General features: G+C 34.1%; 1 protein-coding gene and 1 pseudogene across 1 annotated transcript; one reads left to right on the forward strand and one right to left on the reverse strand.

Moving 5' to 3' along the window:
- Nucleotides 1–8,383: 8,383 nt before the first annotated feature.
- Nucleotides 8,384–22,406, forward strand: LOC118060722 (probable LRR receptor-like serine/threonine-protein kinase RFK1; annotated as a pseudogene).
- On the reverse strand, nt 14,314–15,504 carry LOC118060730 (uncharacterized). The gene is made up of 2 exons (XM_035073993.2): nt 14,819–15,504; nt 14,314–14,537 (listed from the first exon to the last, which is right to left on the reverse strand). The coding sequence occupies exons 1-2, from the start codon at nt 15,492–15,494 to the stop codon at nt 14,500–14,502; spliced, it is 714 nt and encodes a 237-aa protein (XP_034929884.1). The 5' UTR covers nt 15,495–15,504; the 3' UTR covers nt 14,314–14,499.
- Nucleotides 22,407–23,735: the final 1,329 nt, after the last annotated feature.

The raw sequence follows: 23,735 nt of genomic DNA on the forward strand, positions 1-23,735 counted from the left end.
TGAAATCAAGATAAAGTAGATCCTAGGATTTTGGATTCACTGTAACTATTCCTATATGAACTTCTTAATTGAATTAATCCTATCAAAATTTTATTCTTATAGTTGATAATTATGTTTGTCATGTTTGTGTGAGAGGAGAACCAGTTACAGCGTTGATCAAAATTGGTGAGAAGATAAAAAAACCTTTTCATTGTCTGAAATTAGTTTTTCAATTGCTACAAGGCTGTCAAACAAGCTTTTGAAGGTGTGGATGTGGTTTTTCATAGATTGATTTTCATGTTTACAAAAGTAAGTAACCTGTTGACGAAATGTAAATTCACGTTCTTGTGAATCTTTGGTATAAGTATTCTTTAGTGCTTCCCAAATAAGGGATGTGTTTCTAATCCAACAACAAGATTGAGTGCTTCTTCAAACAAGGTTCCAATAATCCAACCTTGAAGGAGTTGGTCAGATTTTCTCCAAGTGAGGAAGGCTTCTGTTAGGACTGGTATTGTATTTTCCATGTGTGGGTTATTGATTGGATTTTGTGTGATGTATTTTGTTGGTGTAGGATCTTCATTGGTGATATGCTCAACTAGCTCCTAACTTTCTACAAGAGCTAAAGTTTGTTCTTTCCATAATTGGTAGTTTGTTTGATTAAGTTTAAGGGTAATAAAGTTGCCCACATTGAGAGACAACGAAGTCATTATGGGAATATATGATTGTGTTTGTTTTGTGTGTGCTCACTCAGACTCTGATACCAAGAGAAAAATAAAGAGTTGATAGTAGATGAAAAAGATAGATTTATTGCTATTACAATAAAATACAGACGTGAGCACACTCTACTACTTGTACATGATGCTCTTTATATATATAGAGTAGTAAGTAGTAACCGTTACCTTTTCGTAACTTTATTTCTTTCTATAATTATAGGGTTCCTTATTTATATAGATTGATTTGTTTATGTTCTGCCACAACTATAGTTTTTTTGTATGATAAGTACTCATTGGTTTCTTTGAGATAATTGTTGATTCCTTATTGATTTGTCTTTGATCTGCCACAACTATAGTTTCCATGTATAATTGGTTATCATTCTGAATAGGAGCTGTTGGAGTAATTGTCCCTACAATCCTGGATGTTGGCGGGATAGGATTTAATTAAGATTGGTTGTTGACAAGGATAAAGGCGCTGTAATGTTACCGCTATCTTCTGTTGCTGCTGCAGCGGTGTTATGGAGCTGTATGAGGATAAAGGAGAAATAATGTTGTTGCTTATTGCAGTTGTTGTATGATTGTTAATAGTAACTTCATACTCACTGATTAGTACTTAAAAGTGCATATTTATCAAGGTTTTATATCATCATTTTGCTCTTAAAGTATCAATAACTCTTTAACTAAAGCATATTTTATAATAACAAGCCTAATACTATAAAATGCCTTAACATATAGTAAATGTTCATCTTAAATGTAGGCCCATCACATAAATCAAAGGATTGATTGATGAGTTCAAATATGGAAATTGAAAGGATAAAGAGAGGGTCAAACTTAGAAAAGAGATGTTGGTGTAGTCCAAACTGGAACACTGTTCGGTAATTGGGTCATATCTCGAGTTCTAGATGTCAAAATGATCTCAAATTTTTTACACAAACTCAGTAAGACATAGGTCTACAACTTTCATGTGGACACCAAGATCTAAGAAAGTTGTTTGCAAGTCTAAATTATAGCAACAACGGAGAAGTCCGAATCTGTCCTACAGTCCGAACATTGTTCAGTGTTTGGCCCATATCTGGAGTTCTAGAAGTCCAAATGACCTCTATTTTTTTTCTTCTGGAAAGTTGAGTCAATTTCCTATAACTTTCATGTTTTCAAGAGGTCCAGTTCTGATGCTAGAAATTTCGTTTTATTCAAACAAGAAGATAATGATTTTCATAAAGTTAAGAGTTGACCACCCACTCAATAATTAGTCATCAAATCAATAATTCTGAATTTTAGCCTATAAAAGGAGGCATTTACCATGTATTTAAGGGCTTGGTTGTTCAGATCAAGATCATGCTCTTTATTTCTCTTTTTATATATTTTTTATAATTCTTAAGTTTTACTTTCATTAATATCTTGTTTATGCTTTTCATTTCCTTTCCTTTCCTTAGTTAACTTGTATCTTATTTATGTTCTTGTTTTGTTTATTTATGTTTCTCTTCTTCATTATGTTTAGCTAAGTTTATTATGTCAATGTGAAAAGGTTACACTAATGGTGTAAGAATAAGTATAGTATAAACTCAACATGGACTTTAATGTTTAATATTAACATGTCTTATCTTTTTATCTTACTAATTCTTAATACCTTGCTTATTAAATGGTTAATCTAGATTTGTGTTGTATAATACTTGGTACAATAAATGCTTGGCACTCTCATAGCCTAACCGTATAGTATTACCTGTACCTGTGCTATGAAAGGAACTTGATTTGTTGTTAACATAAGTTAACATCATGAATTCCTAAAAATATTTAAAATTTTGGTGTTACGTAAATAAAATAATTAATATGATCATGTTAACAATTTATAATGAGCTATTAATGACAAATCATTCGATTGGAACCTCCTTCGTGTGTGGTTTTCAAATTGAGTAATAAGAGTTTATACTATACCTGTTTGAAATACCATTAGTGGATCCTTTAACCTTGACATTTGTTTTTATCATTGTTTATTCCTTACAGTAATCTTCCATCTCAAAGTTCTCATTAATTTCTTCCTTTTTTTTTTACTACTACTACTACTACTATTTACATTCTTGTTATATGTTATGTACGTTAAGTATGCTCTATGTTTGATCAAGGATCCTGACATTGTTGGTTTTGCCTTGTTTATTTGCATCAGAAATCTGTTTATATTATATAATATATGTCTTTGATCTTTTTATAAACTCAGTATATAGGCTGGAAACCTGTGACCCGATCTTTTAGATCATTCTCAGGTATAACAACGCCATGTACTGAGTATTATTATTATTATTATTATTACTATTACTATTATTGTTATTGTTGTTGTTGTTGTATTGTTATTTATAATTTATATAATTAACCTCTTTGTGGTTCGACCACGGTCTTGTCGGATTATTTATTACTTCAACACTCCTGCACTTGGAAGAAGACATCAATCTTGTAAGTGATAATTAACATAATTAAGTTGTCTTTGATCTTAACTCATTAAGTTGCATGTGAATAACATTGTTAAATAATTAACATAATTAAACAATAATTTGTTCTTAAATAAAAATCAATTGAGTTACATAATAATTATTAGGACATTACATAGATTCAACTTGACTTTTAAACAATCTCAATCATATTTATTTATAAAAGTATTAAACACTCAATTATATATATATATATATATATATATATATATATATATATATATATATATATGTATGTATGTATGTCAACGTTATATTTTTATCTAAGTACAATTTATTTTATTTGATGATAATAAGGTAAATTTTAAATCAAAATTATATACCAAACATGTGATAAGCATGAAGTTGTTTTCATCTAATGTGGTGAAATATATTGCATGAAGGGTTTGTTCTTATAGAAAAATTATGATAATTAATATTTTACTATAATATCTTTACACAAATTTCCTATTTAGTAGTATTTTTTATATATAAAAATTAGTAGCAATGTAAATTAAAATATGTACCAATATTTTTTAGATCATTAATTATTTTTTTGAGGTTATATTTTCAAATTAGTAACTTTTTTTTATAAATAATTGGCAACGATAATATGCAAAAAGTAGAGATTAATCAATTTTTTTTTTTCAAATCCAAGTTATTGAATTCTATTTATAAACTTGGCAATTAATTTTTCAATCCCTAATTAATGAATAATGAAATAATAAGTGATTAAGTAATTTTAGAATTGCTAACATAATATATTGAAGCACATATGTGTCTGAAAAATATCAAGTCATCCATATAATTTTTTATTTGGCAGACAACTAAAAAATACAAGCCCTATAAATTTGATTTTTGTTAGGTATCAATTAAAACTTAAATCCAAAATTCTCAAACTTTCTTGAAAGAGAAAAAAAAGTAAAATAACTCAAACTAAATTTGTTATTTAGAGATTTAGAAAAGAAACTAACACTAAAAATTCAAGAATCATAACAATTCTGAAATTTCAAAAGGTAGGTATGACAAATATTTAGTCAAAGAAAGAAAAAGACAAAACAAAGAGAGACCAATCTATATGAAAGAAGACAACTAAATTGATAAGAAAAAAATAACGAGAACACAGAAATTGTTGAGCTTTAAACCCGTAAGTTATAGTCTTTTTTCTAGCCACGCCATTTTCTATTTTCTTTCTTTTTATGTTTATTTATTTTTGCAAGATATAGGATGTTGTATTAATATTTTAATATAAAAAAATATTTTGAAAAATAATTAAGAGGGCAATTGCCCTCTCTTCTCTTGCTCCTAATAGCTCCATCGTTGCATGTAAGTTAATCTCATATTATTATTTTAAAACATTTATTTATGACTATTCAACTTTTCACTATATAAACTACAATAAAGTTTTATTTTTTATATGGGACAATTGTTTTTTTGGATTTCATGATAATATGCCACACATAGATTATTTGACATCAACTTCTTATTTATATATAATTTGTTTTAATTATATTAATATTTCATTTTAAAAAGTTTTTATTTAAAATAAAATTTTAACTTTAAAAATAACAAATTATAACAAAAGTTAAATGGTGTGGGAGATCATTGTAGATTAAAAGATCATTTACTATGGATTGTAATAATAGTTTCACTTTTAATCTCTCATATTTTCGCTAGTGGATAAACGTTTCTTTGGTTTTCTTCCACAAGGCTATTTGAGTTTTTTCAATTTTCAAGTACAGTCAAATAACGCTTTTAGCCTTAGAAAAAACAAAAAAAAAAAAGCTTTGCCTTTGATGGTATTTTAATATTTTTACATGGACATTTTGTGTAATTAAAAGGACTATCAGGAGGTGTTTTAGTATTTTCATGATGTATTTGTTATTTTTAATCGAAAAGCTACAATGTGTGATTCTCACGCTCCAAGGAGTGGGTGGCGCCTGTGACATTAAAGAGACGCGTATGATGCTTCCTAGTGACCAAATCTGGCCACCCGTCATCTAACTAGATACGCAACCATGCCCTTTTCTCCATGGTGTGACGCGTATAGACAAATAATGGTTGGATTGTTGCCAATGATTGATTATTTATGTTTTTTCTTCTTCTTTTTTCTCTCTCTTGACAACTAAAGTGCATAATTATCCTTTTTGTTTGTTGTTTGTTAGATTAGACATGTTTATCGTACCTAGGTGTAGGCTGACATGGTTGTCAAATTCAAGCACAGGTTTGGCAAACCCAGGCGCAAGTATGACATGGTTACTAGACCCGGGTGCTGGTCTGGCAAACCCAGGCGTGTGGGTCTAGCATGGTTACCAAGCCCACGCACATTGGGTCTCGCATGGTTTGCCAAACCTAAGACATATGGGTTTGGCATGGTTGCCAGCTCCGCGCGTCTAGGTCAAAAAATTAAAAAAATTTCAAAAGCATGATTAGACTGCAAAAACAAACATTGTCTCATTTAAGCAGGATTTTTAATTTATATGCAGTATAACTTAATTGCAAACTCTTTTTTCGTTTGTGCAATTTATTATAAATTTGTTATATTTGAAGAGGAAAAAATGGAAAATATGTTGAGTTTTAAGTGATTTATTTCAAGTCTTCAAAAATAAACTTTCCTTTTTTGTATGCATTGTGGATGAAAATATTAATTTTATGTTTACATACAAGTGTTGGACAATTTTTTAAAGGGAAATACTGTATATGTAAAAGACTTATTGTCCTTTTGACTATCTTAATTTATGCAATTTTATAGATGGTTTGTTTACTAAAATTAGAGATTAATAAAAAATATTGAGTGAATTTTAGGGATGTGCATGATTAATGTTCCAAAATAGAAAAAGATAAAAATATATTTGGTTAAAAAACAAAGATGAAAAATACAAAATAAATATATTTTTAAAACAATTATAAGCAAATTCCTATATATTTTTTTAAAAAGGCACAAGAATCTGGCATAATTGCTAAGCTCAAGCTACTTGGGTATGGAAACCACTCTAAACCCACACTACCTGGCTCGACAACCACGTCAGACCCAAGTAGAATGATTAGAGATGGGTAACAGAAAGTTTGGACAACAAATTAATGGACAGAACATGGAAACTTTGAGTATGTTGAATCAACATTTTTATTGGAGGATAGTAAGTATACCCTTGCATTGTTAACAAGAGAAGCTTGCAAGAGTAATTTTTCTTTGTTCTTGATCGAAGTTTCTTAAAGTTGTAAGAGCATATTCATGTATCTAGCAATTGGTATCAACATAGCATAATTTAGCTTAAAATTTGTATATATTTATTGAAATTCAGTAGTGTTTGGCAAAGGTATATGTTGCTTTTTTCTTAACAATACATTAGAAGTCCACAATGAATTATTAGTTAGATGTCCTGAGACCATTCAATACATTTGCACGTGTATTTTGGTACAAAAAAAACTATTATCTTTGCCTTGCGCATGAAAATTATGCAAATCCAAGGCACCAAATCCAAGCCACTTGGATTTGATAATTACAGTAGATCCAAGATACTTGGGTTCGACAACCATTCCAAACCCAAGAGCTTTGAGTTTGGCAACCATGCCAGACCTAAAAGCTTTGAGTTTGACATTCAAAAAAAGATGCATGGGTCTGACATGATTGTCAAGGCTAGACGCTTGGGTTAAAAATAAAATTAAAAATATTCAGAAATAGTGTAGAAGCGAACCTAAATCTATATTTTAAAATTTCAAGGATCAATTAATTGGTTTTATTGAACAAGAGAAGAACGGAATAAGTTATAATTAACACTATCTAGCTCATTTCTTGTTGTTTAAGTATATTTATCAAACCCGACCCAGCCTGACAGGTTAACCTGAGACTTGAGTGACCTAATAAAACGTAATAGAGACTTTTTTTTTTTTTCAAATGTGTTTTTTACCCTACCCAGAGACACCCCCACTTTTTTTTTTATATATATATCATTTTAAATTGATTACTAACCCATATAAAGTTCACTATATAGATAAATACTAGAAAAATATTTTTTTTTCAATGTTAGATTTGAAGTTCATATATATATATATATATATATATATATATATATTTATGTTTACAAGAAAAAAAAATTGTTTTTTTTCAATGTGAGATAACAAAAAATATTTTTTGTTTAAATACTTCAATTTAATATGATAATATAATATCTTTTTAATGTGAGATAAAAAACTTTTTGAAATAATCTTTTATCTTATATTCATATGGATTGTATCTTAATTTTTTTTATATGAAATATTAAAATCTCAAATATGTTTTTTTAATTTTTTTTCTGAGTTAACCTGGGTCAACATATGTGACACAGGATCCAATCCCTTTGTCGGGTCAACTCTAGACCAAATTTGATAACTATGGTCTAGTATGGTTGGGTCTATCATGGTTGTCAAGTCCAAACACCTAGATCTGGTATGTTTGCAACAACGAGGCACCCGAGTTTGATATTGTTGCCGGGTCATGCCAGACCCAAGTCGCCTGGATTGGCGTGACTGCTTACCAGACTCAAGGCTTTTAGGTCTGGCTTGTTAGCCAAGATATGCCAGATTCAGGTTGCGTGGGTTGATATGACTGCCAGACATAACACTCTTGGGTCTAATAAAAGACTGAGTAAAAATTTAAAAATTAACCTACTTAATTAAATTTAATAATACTATTAAAATACTCTCATATCCTTAAAAAAATTTTATATTAAAAAAAAATTAATATTAAACCGCTGCGTATCCCGTACTAATATATATAAAAAATATCCCGGGCTAATACGCTAGTCTTACTCCGATAAACATCGCTTCGTCACCAAGCAAATATCTCAACCCCGGTGTGTTTTTCTACACCCCCTAGCAGGCGTAACCTCTGTCAAAGGCCACGTCTTCCAATCAATAACATCTTGCCACGTCATATGTTATTGTTAATGATATCAAATATGTGAGGATTAAGCTTGTTGTTATTGTTAACTTTGTTGTTATTTTGGGTTCATGGTGGAACGGGAATGTGGAAAACTAGTTTCACCTCAAATGTGCGTGTTTTATTAAGACAAATTCAACATTATATCTAGGTAAGCAGCCAGTGAAAATACTTGGAAGAACGTAAAATATAAATTGGAAAATCAAAAAGGAAGAAAGCTATGAATATTAAATTAAAAAATTCAAAACCAAGTTCACGACAAGTTGAAAGTATTTCAAACAGTTGCTTTTAATTATTAAGAGTCAGAGTACACAGTGTCAATATCATACCATTGTTACATTGTATTAAATTATCTGCTGCTGCACCTTCCGCACACAACTGGGACAGGCAAAACTTTCCACCCAGATTCACCAGTCTTTGGTCCTTCTTGATCTGTCCACTGCATGCGTTTCTTTTCCCTCGATTTTTTTTTGATCCACGGAGCCAGAATTTTGTTACCTCATCTTGAAAACCAGACACTATTATTAGCTGCTTGGTACTAGAAACCCAACTGTATATCTTAGTTGCTTTAGAATTAGAAAATCCAAAGTATCTCTGTTCTTGATAATGCTTGCTGGGAAGCTCTTTGTTTTCTTGACTGTTAGTCTTACTAGTTGCTTAGGGTTGCTGGCGTTTTTTGAGGCAAAGCTGGTTCAAGAAGAAGGTAAATCACAATTTCCTTCATTAAGTTTGTAGCAGTGCTCTTTCTTTTTAATTGAAATGGGGCTTTTTGGATTCTGGGTTCTTTTGTTGATCTCTGGGATTTATTGATGGAACCACTTGCTTGGTATTTTGGAGAACATGTGGGGAAAAACGGTATAGAAAAAAAAATAATTAAAAAAAGAGTACGACTTCGAATCTTGGGTATTGGGCTCTTTGTGATATATAGGCTGCTTTCTGATGGTTACTGAGAAAATATGGGAAAGTGAAGGAAATTGGAAATTTGATCTTTGGGTTTTTTTCTGTAAACCGAGAGTCGCTTCTTCAATCACTTGAATCGCTTAGACTGCTTGGCTAAGCCTAAGCTTATTGTCCTTTTTTCATTTTTAGTTAAGTTTTCTGTTTTATTTTTTTAACTAAAATTTTTCTCAGCAATTAAATGTGCACACATACATGAGAACGCTGGAAACAATCTTCATGAAAAAATGTAGCCTGAAAACTGAACCTAATGTCTCTTAAAGTGAACAAATAAAAATGGGATGAATTTGGGAGTGCATTGGATCTCAATGCACTTTTGCATTGCAGAACTTCGTAAATATAGGAATTAATGTATGCATAGCTTTTACTTTCAGTCAGCTTGTATTTTAATTCTTACAACATTAACTGCTCATATGATGCTTATCGGTCTATGGTTGATAAGTAGTTGATGCACTTGAAGAAATTGCATGAACATTGGGTTCTAAATACTGGAAGTTCAATGCCGACACTTGCAAGATTGAATCGGTTGGAGTAACTCAAGTCCCACCAAAGAACGCAGAGCAAAGGATAGATTGTGAATGCAAGAATGGGAACAATACTGATTGTCATGTCACAAGATTGTATAATTCTCTCTCTCACTTCAGAAGAAATATTACTTGAATGTTCCTCTTTTGATAGTAGGTTTGGTTTTATTCAATACATATTCTGTTCTGTTGTTGCTATGGTTAGAAGATGTATGCATTATTGATTACATGTTCTTTGCCAAGTCCAGACTTACTTTATGGAAAGGTTGCAAATGAGAAGTATGCTTTATTACGCTGCATTGTTTATTTGATGTATTTAACATGGTACTGCTGTTGATATTATGACTGTTACACACATCACATATACAACAGTTAGAATGACATTGTAAGTAATGTACTTTCTTGATTGCCATTATCCTGATTTTATTATCAATTATTCATTTACTTCAGGGAGCTCAAAAAATATAATCTTCCTGGAGCGCTTCCGCCTCAACTTGTTAAGCTTCCCCACCTCCAAGTAGTGTAAGCGCCTCTTAAAGTTCTTCCTTATTCTCTTTGATGTTAGTATTCCCACACAGTTCTTTATACTTGACAATGCTACATTTCAAGTAACCTTCATTTCAAGTGCAGTGATTTTGCGTACAATTACCTGAGTGGTACGATACCACGTGAATGGGCTTCAATGCAGTTAACCTCAATGTAAGCTATGGTCAACTCACACAATCTCTCTCCTTCGTAATCAATTATAGTCTCCTCTATAAACATTACTAACATATAATCATGCAGCACTCTTCTTGTAAATCGTTTGTCAGGGGAGATTCCGAAGGAATTGGGAAATATTACCACTCTCACCTACCTGTAAGTTGCAAACTTGTGTTGATATTTTTTGTTATTCATTATCTGGACATTATTATAAAGACTAGAGTTACATGCATTTCCATGAAATTTGCAATAGCTTTGATGTTTTTATCTGTTGTTGGATTATTTGAAACACCATCCAGGCTTAGTAATCTTTATTTCATAGAGATTAATAGAAAGATGTAATAATGTATTTCTGTTACATTGGCTTAGAAATCTCAAGAGCTTCAGTTTGATTTTGGGTATAATCTTTATTTTTAATTCAGGTCCCTTGAAGCGAACCAAATTTCTGGCATAATCCCCCCTGACCTTGGAAAATTGATCAACTTGCAGACACTGTACACTTCATTTCTTCCCTTGTTATGTTACTTCTTTCATCCTTTTTATTTAGATCCTAAAATGTTGCTCAAGGATGAAAGAGCATGCATCCTGATGGCTTGTTTCTCTAATATTGTACTTTCAGGATGCTGTCCTCCAATCGTTTTACAGGAAACTTGCCAGTGTCATTTTCTGGACTAATAAATCTAACAGATTTGTAAGCTTTGTAATTCTTTTCCTTTAGTTTAAACTTAAACATTCACGTGGTATTTGTGCTAGTTAAACAGCTTCTGATTGTATAATACAGTAGGATAAACGATAACAACTTCAGTGGAACCATTCCTATCTTCATACAGAATTGGAAAAAGCTTGAAAGATTGTAAGATACATAATTTATTATGACTTTCAATTTTTAGTTTTGAAAAAGATAACCATAAATACATGCTCATTTTCTAATTGCTGTTCTTTTGAATTTGAATGATTGAAGAGAAATGCATGCAACTGGACTGGAGGGACCTATTCCATCGAACATCTATCTTTTGAATAATTTAGTTGAGTTGTAAGTATAAGGTCTACTTGCTTTCATCCATTTGTCTTATGTGACTTAATATGTTTTGTCTATTGAATCGATTAACAGTTATATTCATGGTGGGATGCCAATATGCAGGAGAATAAGTGATATAAATGTGACAAAATAATACAAGAGAAATTCTGGAAATGTTTTCCTCCCATTCACTAAGAGAGTTACAATATATATATACATCAAGAAGTATCAAATCCCTTGATTCTAGGAAAACATAATCATATCCTTTAATACTAGGCCTAGACAATAATTGAGAACTTTAGAGAGAATCAAGGGATATACAGCTATAACAGAAATTAAACAAAGAAAGAAGAATATAGTGACAGCTATGAAAGAAATAGAATATACTGACAGCTATAAAGGAAAGACTGACAGCTATTAAAGAGTTGAAATAAAAGAGAATATATTGACAATGCTAACATCCCCCCTCAAATTGATGCTGGAGGATTAATAAGCATCAATTTGCCAACCAAAAACTGATGTCGTGGTCGAGTCATGGATTTGGTGAACACGTCAGCAATCTGGAGATCAGTGGAGATATGTGGAAGAGAAATAACATGAGCATCGACGGCTTCGCGGATAGAGTGACAATCCACTTCAATATGTTTGGTGCGCTCATGGAAGACAGGATTCGTAGCAATCTGAATAGCACTCGTGTTGTCTGCATGGAGGAGAGTAGGAGTAGTCTGCGGAAATCCCATCTCGGCAAGCAGGCCACGAAGCCAAACAATCTCTGAGCAGGCAGCGGACATGACGCGATATTCAGATTCGGTCGAGGATTTGGAGACTCGAACTTGTTTCTTACTTTTCCAAGAAATCAAGGAATCACCAAGAAACATACACCAACCTGTAACAGAGCGTCTGGTATCAGGACAACCAGCCCAATCTGCATCACTGTATGCAACAAGACTAAGAGGAGATCCAGCTGGGTAGAATAGACCACGGTTAGAAGAACCAAGTAGATATCGAATGATGCGACGGACTGCTGCTAAGTGTAGATGACAAGGAGATTGCATAAATTGACTGACTTGTTGAACGACAAAGGAGATATCAGGTCGAGTAATAGTAAGATAATTCAAGCTGCCAACAAGTTGTCGATACAAAGATGGATTAGGAAGAAGATCCCCAACATCACTTTGAAACTTAACATTCACCTCTAAAGGAGTATCTACGGGAGAAGAAGCTTGAAGACCGGCCAAAGCAATCACATCATGAGTGTATTTCTGTTGGTGCACATAAATACCAGAAGAGGAAGAATGAACCTCCAAACCCAAGAAGTAAGTGAGAGAACCAAGGTCCTTCATATGAAAGGAATCCCGAAGGTGTTGCTGAAGTCTGCTAATCAATGTCGAATCAGTGCCTGTAATGACAATGTCATCGACATAAACAAGTAGAAAAACATACCCAGTAGATGTTGTGCAAAGAAATAATGAAGAATCATATTTGCTTTGCACAAAAAAGAAGCGAAGCAAGGTAGTGCGAAACTTGTCAAACCATGCCCGGGGAGCTTGTTTCAAACCATACAAGGACCGCTTCAATTTACAAACAACCGATTTAGAAGATGAAACCAAACCCGGTGGAGGTGCCATATAAATATCCTCTTTGAGATCACCATGAAGAAACGCATTTTTGACGTCCATTTGATGAAGTGGCCAACCCTGTGAAGCAGCAATGGCAATAATAGTGCGCACAGTAGTCATTTTGGCTACAGGGGCAAAAGTCTCTTCATAATCCACCCCATATTCTTGTCGATTCCCCAGAGCAACCAACCGAGCTTTATAGCGGTCTAGAGTGCCATCAAAGCGAAGTTTTATGGAATATACCCATTTACACCAAATGGGTTTAACGGATAGAGGACATGAAACAAGATCCCATGTATGATTATCCTGAAGCGCACAAAGTTCTTCCTGCATGGCGGTTTGCCAACACTCATGCTGGACAACCTGTGAGTAACATGATGGAACAATAATATTGGATAGAGTAGCAGAGAAACCAAACCTATCAGGAGGATAAGAAAACCTCGGAGAACGACGAAGTGCAGGCTGCAGAGGGGAAGGTACCGAAGCAGTCTCAGTAGCAGGATCAGATGGTGGGTTAGTCTCCGGAAGAGCCAAAATTGGGCGCCGTCTTTCATACACAATTCCAGGTTTAAACCGCTCAAATGACGACACGTCCTCAAAATGAGGAAGAATAGGAGCATGCAATGAAGATGCAGTAGGAGTAGCAGTAGGGAAAAAATATTGATTTTCAAAGAAGACCACATTTCGAGAGACACGAAATTTGCTACAACTTAGATCATAACAAACAAAACCTTTGTGAGAAATACTATAACCTAGAAAAGCACATTTAGCAGACTGAGTAGAAAGTTTGTGGCCTTCATTAGAAGGCAAATGAACAAAACAGACACAACCAAAAGTATGCAAATCAGAGTAGCTAGGAGCCTTATGATATAGACGATAATAAGGGGAGTCGAATTTTAACACCTGGGAGGGCAAACGGTTGATTAAATAAACAGCAGTAGACAATGCTTCAACTCAGAATTTAGAGGGAACAGACGAGTCAAGCAATAAGGTTCTAGTGACATCCAACAAATGTCGATTCTTACGCTCAGCAACCCCATTTTATTGAGGTGTATATGGACAAGAACGATGTGAAATAATGCCCTTTTGTAGTAACAAATCATGAAAGTCACGTGACATATATTCCCCACCCGAATCAGATCTTAATACCTTAATACCAGTAGAAAATTGGGTTTCAACATAAGCAAGAAATGTCTTAAAGACGGAAAGAACCTCAGATTTGGAACGTAGGAAGTATACCCAAGTAAACCTACTATAATCATCAATAAAAGTTACAAAGTACTTGGAATGAGCATGAGAAAGTATCGGTGAGGGTCCCCAAACATCACTATGAATAATATCAAAACATTTTGTGGCACGACTACCATGAGAAGGAAAAAGGAAGAGTTTTACTCTTACCTAACTTACATGTTGAACAATCAATCAAAGCATCGAAAGAAGAAAATTTATCTTGATTTCCCAACAAACCAGAATTCAACAATCGCGATAAAACAACAGAATTTGGATGGCCTAAACGTTTATGCCAGACTTCACTTTTATTTAGAACATTCGAGCATGCAAAAGAAAGACAACTAGGAATGGAAAAATGCAGCGGAAATAAGCGTCCAACTTTAGGCCCCTTCGCGATTACTTTCCCCGACACCTGATCCTGCACAAGACAACCATTACGAGAAAAATGCACATCACAGTTATCATCCACCAGTTGACCAATTGAAATAAGGCTAGTAGACAGTTCTGGTGATACAAAAATATCCGTGAAGGTGGGATCAATATCTCCAATTTTAGTGATGGGTATATGACCACCATTAGCAACCTGAATTTGTGATGAACCATGATACTCTCGCACATTCTTAAGCATACTTGATGAGTTGGTCATATGATTTGAAGCAGCGGAATCAACAAGCCAAAGTTGTGAATTGGAAGTATTACCTTGTAGCCCTAGGGCCGAGAGGGCTGTAATGATCATTTGCTGCACCATTTCTGGAGTAAGAGAACTGGTAGCGACTGTCACAGATGAGTTTTCAGATACCACCGCTGGAAAGGCTTGTATTTTCCGGTTTTGAGGACGAGTGGGACACTCCTTGATAATGTGCCCTTGCTGTTTGCAATAATTGCAGAACTTCTTTCTACAATTGTTAGCTATGTGGCCATATTCCTTGCAACTATAACACTGAACATTGCCCATATTCCGGCCTCTACCTCTTCCTTGGGCAGCAAAGGCAACTGCAGCTGGGTTGTCCTGCTTTAGAGTACTTTGTGTAAGGATTCGCTGTTCTTCCCGCAGTAATTCCCCAAAACAAACATCCAAGGAAGGCAAGGGAGCTCGGCTCATCAAATTTGAGCGAGTAATCTCAAATTCAGATCTCAATTTCATGAGAAATTGATCATGCTTGCTTTGCTCATGCACCTTCTGAATAACCGAGAGGGATTCTACTGGAATCTGGGCATAAATGATATCAGTATATTCTGCCCATAGATTCTGAAAACCAGAATAGTACTCCTGAATAGAAAGATTGCTTTGAGAATAATTAGAGATGTCGTTTTCTAATTGAAAACGTCTAGCATTGTTATCTTGATAGTAAACCTTTTTCAGATATTCCCACATGGTTCTTGCTGTTTTGTATGGCCTCAAATTCAGAATAATGAGGGGGTCGACTGACCCTAGTATCTAGGACATTACCCGAGCGTCCTTGACCTTCCATAAAGACAGTTCTTTAGCATCAGTAGGGGCTGGATCACTCCCATCCACATGACCCCACAATTCTTTTCCTGTGACAAATACTTGAAACTGAAATTCCCAAGCTGAATAATTCTTCCCAGTAAATCGGACACCAAACAGATCAGAATTGTTTGACATCTTTGTAGTGATACACACAAAAAAAAATCACAGAACCAGGAGAATACAGACCTCAGCTGACAACCAAGAACCAAACCAAAAGAACCAAGAAACTGAGAGTCCTCTGTATCTAGGACTGATTGCAAAGAGCCAGGAGACAGAGAGTCCTATGTATCTAGGACTGATCCAGAATAATCCAGAAACCGAAAACAACAAGAAAGAACCTGATTTTGGGATACAAATTCAAAGGTATAGCTCTGATACCATGACAAAATAATACAAGAGAAATTCTGGAAATGTTTTCCTCCCATTCACTAAGAGAGTTACAATATATATATACATCAAGAAGTATCAAATCCCTTGATTCTAGGAAAACATAATCATATCCTTTAATACTAGGCCTAGACAATAATTGAGAACTTTAAAGAGAATCAAGGGATATACAGCTATAACAGAAATTAAACAAAGAAAGAAGAATATAGTGACAGCTATGAAAGAAATAGAATATACTGACAGCTATAAAGGAAAGACTGACAGCTATTAAAGAGTTGAAATAAAAGAGAATATATTGACAATGCTAACAAAATGGACCAACCCAGAGTTTCCCCATGCTCAAGAATATGACAGGCATGATCAGATTGTATGTTGACTGATCATATCATCATAGAAATTGAAGGGGTGAACTCTACCTTTATTCATTGAAGTATGTCGATTTAACATTGTTTTTTGTTTGTATACTAGAACTCTGAGGAGCTGTAACATTTCGGGGGAGATCCCTGCATACCTTTGGACTATGAAGAGTTTGGAATTATTGTAAGTAACCAATGGGAAGTTTGGTGCATGAAGTTTCTTAAACTTGCAGTTTTTGCATCATTTTCTTCTATATTGTCAACTCTGATTGTCCATAATTCTTTGAGTTTTTGAATCTATCAATATGCTTCACAAAGAAAACCTGCCAACTAGATAACCCTTTTAGTTCGAAAATTAAAGCAGGATTGACTATTTCAATTATTGTTTCATGTACTCCTGTGTAAATCTTTTACAAGTGTTATCAATTTTGGAACTTTATAGCAAGAAAACAGGGAGATTGGTTGGAATTATGATGGGAAAATTGTTCTAAATGTTTCGGTGGAAGGAAAATAGACAGCATGGAGTGGTGCTTGCAAACTTAATTGTAAGATAAATGAGCGAGTGGTGCCATAAGCTTTTAATATGATCACAAAAATGGTGCATACAACCACTCATGTATGTCATACATATCTGTTTCATGTAAAGTTTATTTGTATTTTAAGCATTAAAACAATGAGTGCTTATAGTTAGTTTGACTTTCAGAACTTAGAACTATGAGAAGACTGAAGGTCTAAATTATTGTCCTTGTCAATTGAAAAAAATGTTAGTATGAACCTGGTATCTGTGTGCGTGTTTTCTTCATTGAATTCAATAGGCCAGATAGCATATTGATGTTTTCTTGTTGTTTGTTTCTATTTGCATATGGTTATGAATTGGTTTAAGACATCGCACATGATATCATCGCAACATTTTCTTCTTTTTATTGTTTGTTTAATATTATATATGGCTGAAAGAGTTGATGTTTGTTGTTAGGAGCAGGAAAGCTGCTAACATAATGCAAACAAATATATAAATAAAATGTTTGGTTTGTTCTTGGATTACTTCTGGCTGCTCTTTTCCATAATGAAGAAGTAAAGAAAAAAATAATTTTTTTTTAAATTTTGTTAAAAGTATTTTTAAAACGTAAAAACTAACATGTTTTAATAAGAAAATTCAACCCAACCTTAAATGACAAAATTATCATCACCCAACTTTTGTGCATTATAAAAAAAGTCACATCAATTTATCTTCTCTTTACAGTATGAAAAAGAATTCAATAAGAGAAGAAAAAAATTTAAGAGGGAAAAAATGAAATTGGAAATATCTTGAAAAGGAAAAAAAAATTAAAGGGAAAGAAATTAGTTGCCTGTATATTAGGCATTGCTCTGCTATGTGCTATTCATGGTGCTATTGTAGAAAATATTTTTTTTGAAGATGGTGATGGTGCAATTACTTTATGTGCTTTTAACTTAAATATTTTTACATTTGAAAAAGAAATTGTTATTAACTTGTTACAGAGCACGAGCCAATATGCTAGCTATCATATTATTACTTAAAGGTTATTTTTTAAAATAAATGTATTTTTTTAAATGTATTGAGATAATATTTTTTTTATTTTTGAAAATTAATTTTTTATATCATCACATCAAAATAATACAAAAACATAAAAAAATATTAATTTGAATTACAAAAAAAAAAAAATTCAATTTTTTTTTAAACATTTTTGAAATGCAAAAACAACTATGCTTTAATAAGAAAATTCAATCCAACCTCAAATGAAAAAAAAAATTATCATCATCCAACTTTTGTACAATATAAAAAAAATCTCATCAATGTATTTCATCTTTACCGTATAGAAAAAAAATTTAAAGAGGCAAAAAATAAAATTGAAAATATCTGGCTGCCCAGCCAGACCTAAGATTGGTGGGTGTGGCTGAAAGTCGGACCCAATAGCGTTGGGTCTAGTTGCCAAGCCAAACCCAACACCTTTATAGCGAGACCCAACAACTTTTGGCGCAAAAAACAAAAAAAATAATGCTCTTAACAATATTTTTTTACTATAAAACACCAAAGACAATGCTTTTATGACACTACATGTGATCCATAGTGCAATGATTCTATAGTAAATGCAGTGTTTTTCCTTTAAAAGTGTTATATCTCATGCAGAAAAGCTACAATGACATATAGGATTGTCTATGTCCTAACCACAACTGCAAAAAATGGTCGCTTTTTCATTAATAAACTGGGTATAATAGTTACTGTTTCAGCCTGCACAGGTGTAATAACACATGCGGCTGTAATAAGTAAACAATGTACTTCAATCAACTAACGTAGACTGGAACAATGGACTAAATAAAATGCTCATATGTCTTTTATCTGCTCTCATTTTATTTCTTTGTGGGCAGATTCAAACTGTTTACATGTTAACAGTGGTGGAAAGGACATAACTATCAATGAAAACAAAACAACCTTGTCATATGAAGGAGATGGACAAATAGAAGGTGGTGCAGCTAAATATTTTGTAAATGACCAAAGCTTCTGGGGTTTCAGTAGCACTGGGGACTTTATGGATGATAATGATTACCAAAATACTCGTTATACTGTATCTCTGCAATCATCTACCATCCCTGAATTATACCAAACAGCTCGCATATCCCCAATTTCTCTTACCTATTTCCATTATTGCTTACAAAATGGGAACTACACAGTAAACCTTCACTTTGCAGAGATACAGTACACTAATGACCATACATATAACAGCTTAGGCAGGCGTGTTTTTGACATTTATGTTCAGGTAAGTAGTCACTCTAATGTGAAACTTAATTTTTTTTGAAGTTGGAAGCAAGGACTTAGCTGGACTACTGTGTTACAGGAAAGATTGGTTTCGAAAGATTTCAATATTGAAGATGAGGTTGGCAGTGCTGAAAAGCCTTTAGTGAAGCAAGTATTGAATGTCAATGTGACCAATAATATGTTGGAGATCAGATTCTATTTTGCCGGAAAAGGGACAACAAGGATTCCTGATAGGGGAGTTTACGGTCCCATCATATCAGCCATCTGCCCATCTCTGTATTTTCTGGTAAGTTGTCTGTTTGACATTTATTCTCGATCATACAATTATCAGCTGTGCATGTACATACGATTGATTTAAAATCAGCACCACTGTGCTAAAGAAGAAGATTTTAGGGCTGCATAACAAATTTTGATATGTTTCTTATATTTTTGACCTTCCCTTGCTGGATAGCACTTGGTCTCTGTTTAAATTATGGGTTGAGATCCACAACAATATGCCTACCTCTCCTCTCCTCTCCTCTCCTTCCCCTGTAAATGTAAATGTAGTGTAGGGTAACAGAGACTCAGGAAGGCGTGGATAGTATGAAACAACTATTTTATTTGTAAGTTCTCCAATATTATGATAAAATAGTTTGGTACCTCAAGAGAGTATTATTCAGATTCTGGCATCCAAGTCCCATTTGGGTAAATTATTACAGAGAAACTCATGTAATTTAAGGAAGTGTCATTTTAGTTTAAATATCCAATCTGTGTGTGTGATTGTGACTAATTTTTCTGTCTAATGGGCAGATTTGAAAGTTTGTTCTAGTGGGAAAAAGAAGGGAACTGTTTATGTGGTTGTTGGAGCTGTTGGAGCATCATGCCTGGTTGCCATTATACTGGTAATTCTTTGGTGGAAAGGAAACTTGCCAGGAAAATTGCACAGGAAAAGAGGTAACGCCATATATATTATTTACCCATGTTTGTGTTAGTAGTCTAATAAAATTCCACGCTGCATCCATGTTTGCCAGATGTAGGAAAAATTGCATGTGGGTATAACTTACATAGCTGCCCAAACACTGCAGCCTCAAACAGCATCCTATGGATTTGGTTTTGTTTCTAGTATGAGATTATGAACTAGATGGAAACAACTTGAGATTTCTTTGCTAAAATTATGCATGGACATTTAGGGAAAAGAAAAGCAAAAGAAGCATCAAGTTTCATGGGCTTATCTTTTATTCAGATACAAGTGGCTGCGATATTTCACCTCAAGATGATTACACACAATTATTAATTGTATAAGTTTGACTGGCATTGTATGTAGTAAGGGTGCTTTCCTGAGGAGGAGGAAAGTTCAGGGTAGACATGCTTATGTTGGAGAATGAAAAATGCCTCTTTTCAATAGAGTTTCATGGTCTACTTTTCTCCAGAACTGATTTTGACTCGTAAATATATCAAAAGACTGACAATTTGTTGGCACTTTATGTCCTGTCTCCTACTTGAACAGATGTTAAAGAACTTGATTTTCCGAAGGGAACATTTTCTCTGAAGCAAATTAGAGCTGCCACTAATGACTTTGATGCTTCTAATAAGATTGGAGAAGGTGGTTTTGGTCCTGTATACAAGGTACTTTGCAAAAGATCTCAACTATCCTGTTTGGAGTATCCTCTGCCCCCTCCTCTCTCTCTTTTATGTCACAACTATGTGAAATTCTTAACAGAGATCAGCGTGCAGGGTCAATTACCTGATGGTACTGTAATAGCAGTGAAGCAACTTTCATCAAAATCACGGCAAGGAAATCGTGAATTCTTAAATGAGATAGGCATGATTTCATGTTTGCAGCATCCGAATCTTGTCAAGCTGCATGGATGTTGCATTGAAAGTGACCAGTTATTATTGGTTTATGAGTACATGGAAAACAATAGCCTTGCACGAGCTCTGTTTCGTGAGTGTTCATCAATATTAAATGAGAATATTCACCTAAAATATTATAATGCTAATTGAAATGATCATATGTATAACACTGTTTTCTTATCGGATGATTTGTAGGTCATGAAAACAATCAGCTTAATCTGGATTGGCCTACAAGGCTTAAGATCTGTATTGGGATAGCTAGAGGTCTAGCTTTTCTCCATGAAGAATCAAGACTTAAGATCGTTCACAGAGACATCAAAGCTACAAATGTGCTACTTGATGGGAATCTGAATCCTAAAATATCTGATTTTGGATTGGCTAGGCTTGATGAAGAAGAGAAGAGCCACATCAGCACCCGAGTTGCTGGAACCATGTTAGTCACCACATGCTTTAATAAAAGCTGCGATTTTTGGTATTACTTTTCAATGTTAAATTACAAGTGTTCTTTATCTTGACATGCAGAGGATATATGGCACCAGAATATGCGCTATGGGGTTACTTGACTGACAAAGCAGATGTTTACAGTTTTGGGGTTGTTGCTTTGGAAATTATTAGTGGGAAGAACAACAATAACTACATGCCAAGCAACAGCAGTTGTGTTTGTCTCTTAGATTGGGTAATCTTCTTTCTGTGCTTGATACGTTGCACTCATATTGTTGGTTGCAAGTCTTAGTGCTGAAGTTTTAAAGTACTTCATCGCAGGCCTGCCATTTGCAACAAAGTGGGAGTTTTATAGAGCTTGTTGATGAGACGTTAGGATCTGAAGTTAACATAGAAGAAGCAGAAACTATGGTTAAAGTAGCTCTCTTGTGTACAGATGCGTCCCCTACACTTAGACCTACAATGTCTGAGGTAGTAAGCATGCTTGAAGGACGTATGGCTGTTCCTGACACGCTTCCAGAACTGAGTTCATATACTGAAGATCTGAGGTTCAAAGCCATGAGAGACCTCCGTCAGCACGAGCAAAGTCATAGATTCAGTGGGAGACAAACACAAAAGTCAGCCTCTATTCAAACTTTAAGCTCTTCATCTACATCTGAGAACAGCTGTTATGAGATAAGCTCGGAACCAAAGCTCTAATCATGTACCCCAGATCATATGGGGTTCTCAAAGAGTCCTTGACAAGAGGAAACGATGCACTGGCTCTCTCACTGTTGTGATGTTGGGTTTCTGCTATTTATTTGAAATTTAACTCAGCGTGACTACAGTTTTTTTTTTTTTTTTCCAAGTTCTGAGAGGGAGAGGCTTAATTATTTTTTATATAAAACTGCAAATTTCAAGTTTATCAGACGGATCTGTATGTACACTGGCAATTTCGAATCTCATTCCTGATTGTTTTGTTGCTGTATTACTCATCGGCCCAGTTCAATGGGAAAACTTTGTAAAGATCATGTTTTGTTCCATTTTCCAAGATAACTTTGAACAAAACTGGTGGGATGCATCACAGGTAGCGGCTGAAGTTTTGCCGCCATTAATGGTTCCATATGCTGGCAGTTCCTTTAATGAATAGCAGTGACATTGCCACCACCGACCTCTTTAATGACTGCTCTGTCAGGTGTATTTATTAGCAAGGAAAAAATTGAATAGACTAGAGGAAGAAAAAACACGACAAAAATAAGAGTTTCTATACATTTACTTGCATTCGCCAGGCAACTTTATTACCGAAGAACAGCTTAAGATATAAATATTGTTTTACAACATCGTAAACATATGTAGCCTCTACAGCAGCGGTGCTGCATTCAAGCCTCACCTTTTGGCTTATCGTTTCAGAACCTGCCATTTGCCAACTTGCCTCAGTCTTTTCTGTTTCTGTTTTTTAGAACAACCTCCCCTCCATAATTCTTCTTCATTTTTAACTACTCCGTCAAAACCAAATGAATTTAGTCTCGTAGCTTGGTGAATTTTGTTCCAACCATATTGATCAAATAGTTTAAAGTACCTATATACAAGACAAATGCAGTAAATCAGAAAGACAGAGAAATGACAAGCATTAAAAATCATGTACGAGATGATCAACATTTCACCTTCACACATTTGATTAAGTCTATGATAAAGATAGGAATCAAGTGGAAAGAGTGATTAATGTCTACTCCAATCAACCTTTTGTCTATTATTTTTTTCCTTCTAAATTATAAGGAGAACAAATAGACTCACTACAAGATTTCACAGTTTTACCGACGGACATATTCCGTCGGTGTGTGATAGAACGTTCGTCGGTAAAGTATTTACCGACTATATTACCGACGGAATACTCCCGTCGGAATACCTTTTGTCGGTGATTCCACATTCCGTCGCTATATCGGTCGGAAATAAAAAAAAAACTTTTACCGACGGTTTTACTAACGGACCGTGCGCGCAAAAAAAAAAAAAAGTTTCCCGCTTGGAATATACCGACGGAAAATATTCCGTCGGTGTTATGTAAATACCGACGGACTAACTCCGTCGGCAAAAGTGTCGGTGATATTTTATACCGACCGAATATTTCCGTCTGTAAATTTATCGATAAATTTATACCGACGGATTATGTCGGTGATGGTGGGTGATGGTGGCAGACACTGTCTAATGCCGACGGAGTTATTCCGTCGGTAAATCCCTGTGTAATTGTTTTTTAATTATTTAGAAAAAATAATATAAATTAATGGTAATACAAACCAATTATGCAAATAAAATTTATATTAACAACAAAAACTCAAAGTGAAATAATATTCATTACAA

The sequence above is a fragment of the Populus alba genome, chromosome 11 (assembly GCF_005239225.2).
Source record: "Populus alba chromosome 11, ASM523922v2, whole genome shotgun sequence".
Lineage (NCBI taxonomy): Eukaryota > Viridiplantae > Streptophyta > Magnoliopsida > Malpighiales > Salicaceae > Populus > Populus alba.

What these genes read in the sequence shown, in the direction of transcription:
- LOC118060730 (XM_035073993.2), bottom strand. Translation starts at nt 15,494, where the DNA reads ATGTGGGAATATCTGAAAAAGGTTTACTATCAAGATAACAATGCTAGA. An exon ending in CTCGGCCCTAGGGCTACAAG is followed by an intron (nt 14,538 to 14,818) that starts GTAATACTTCCA and finishes TGTCTTGTGCAG; the next exon opens with GATCAGGTGTCGGGGAAAGT.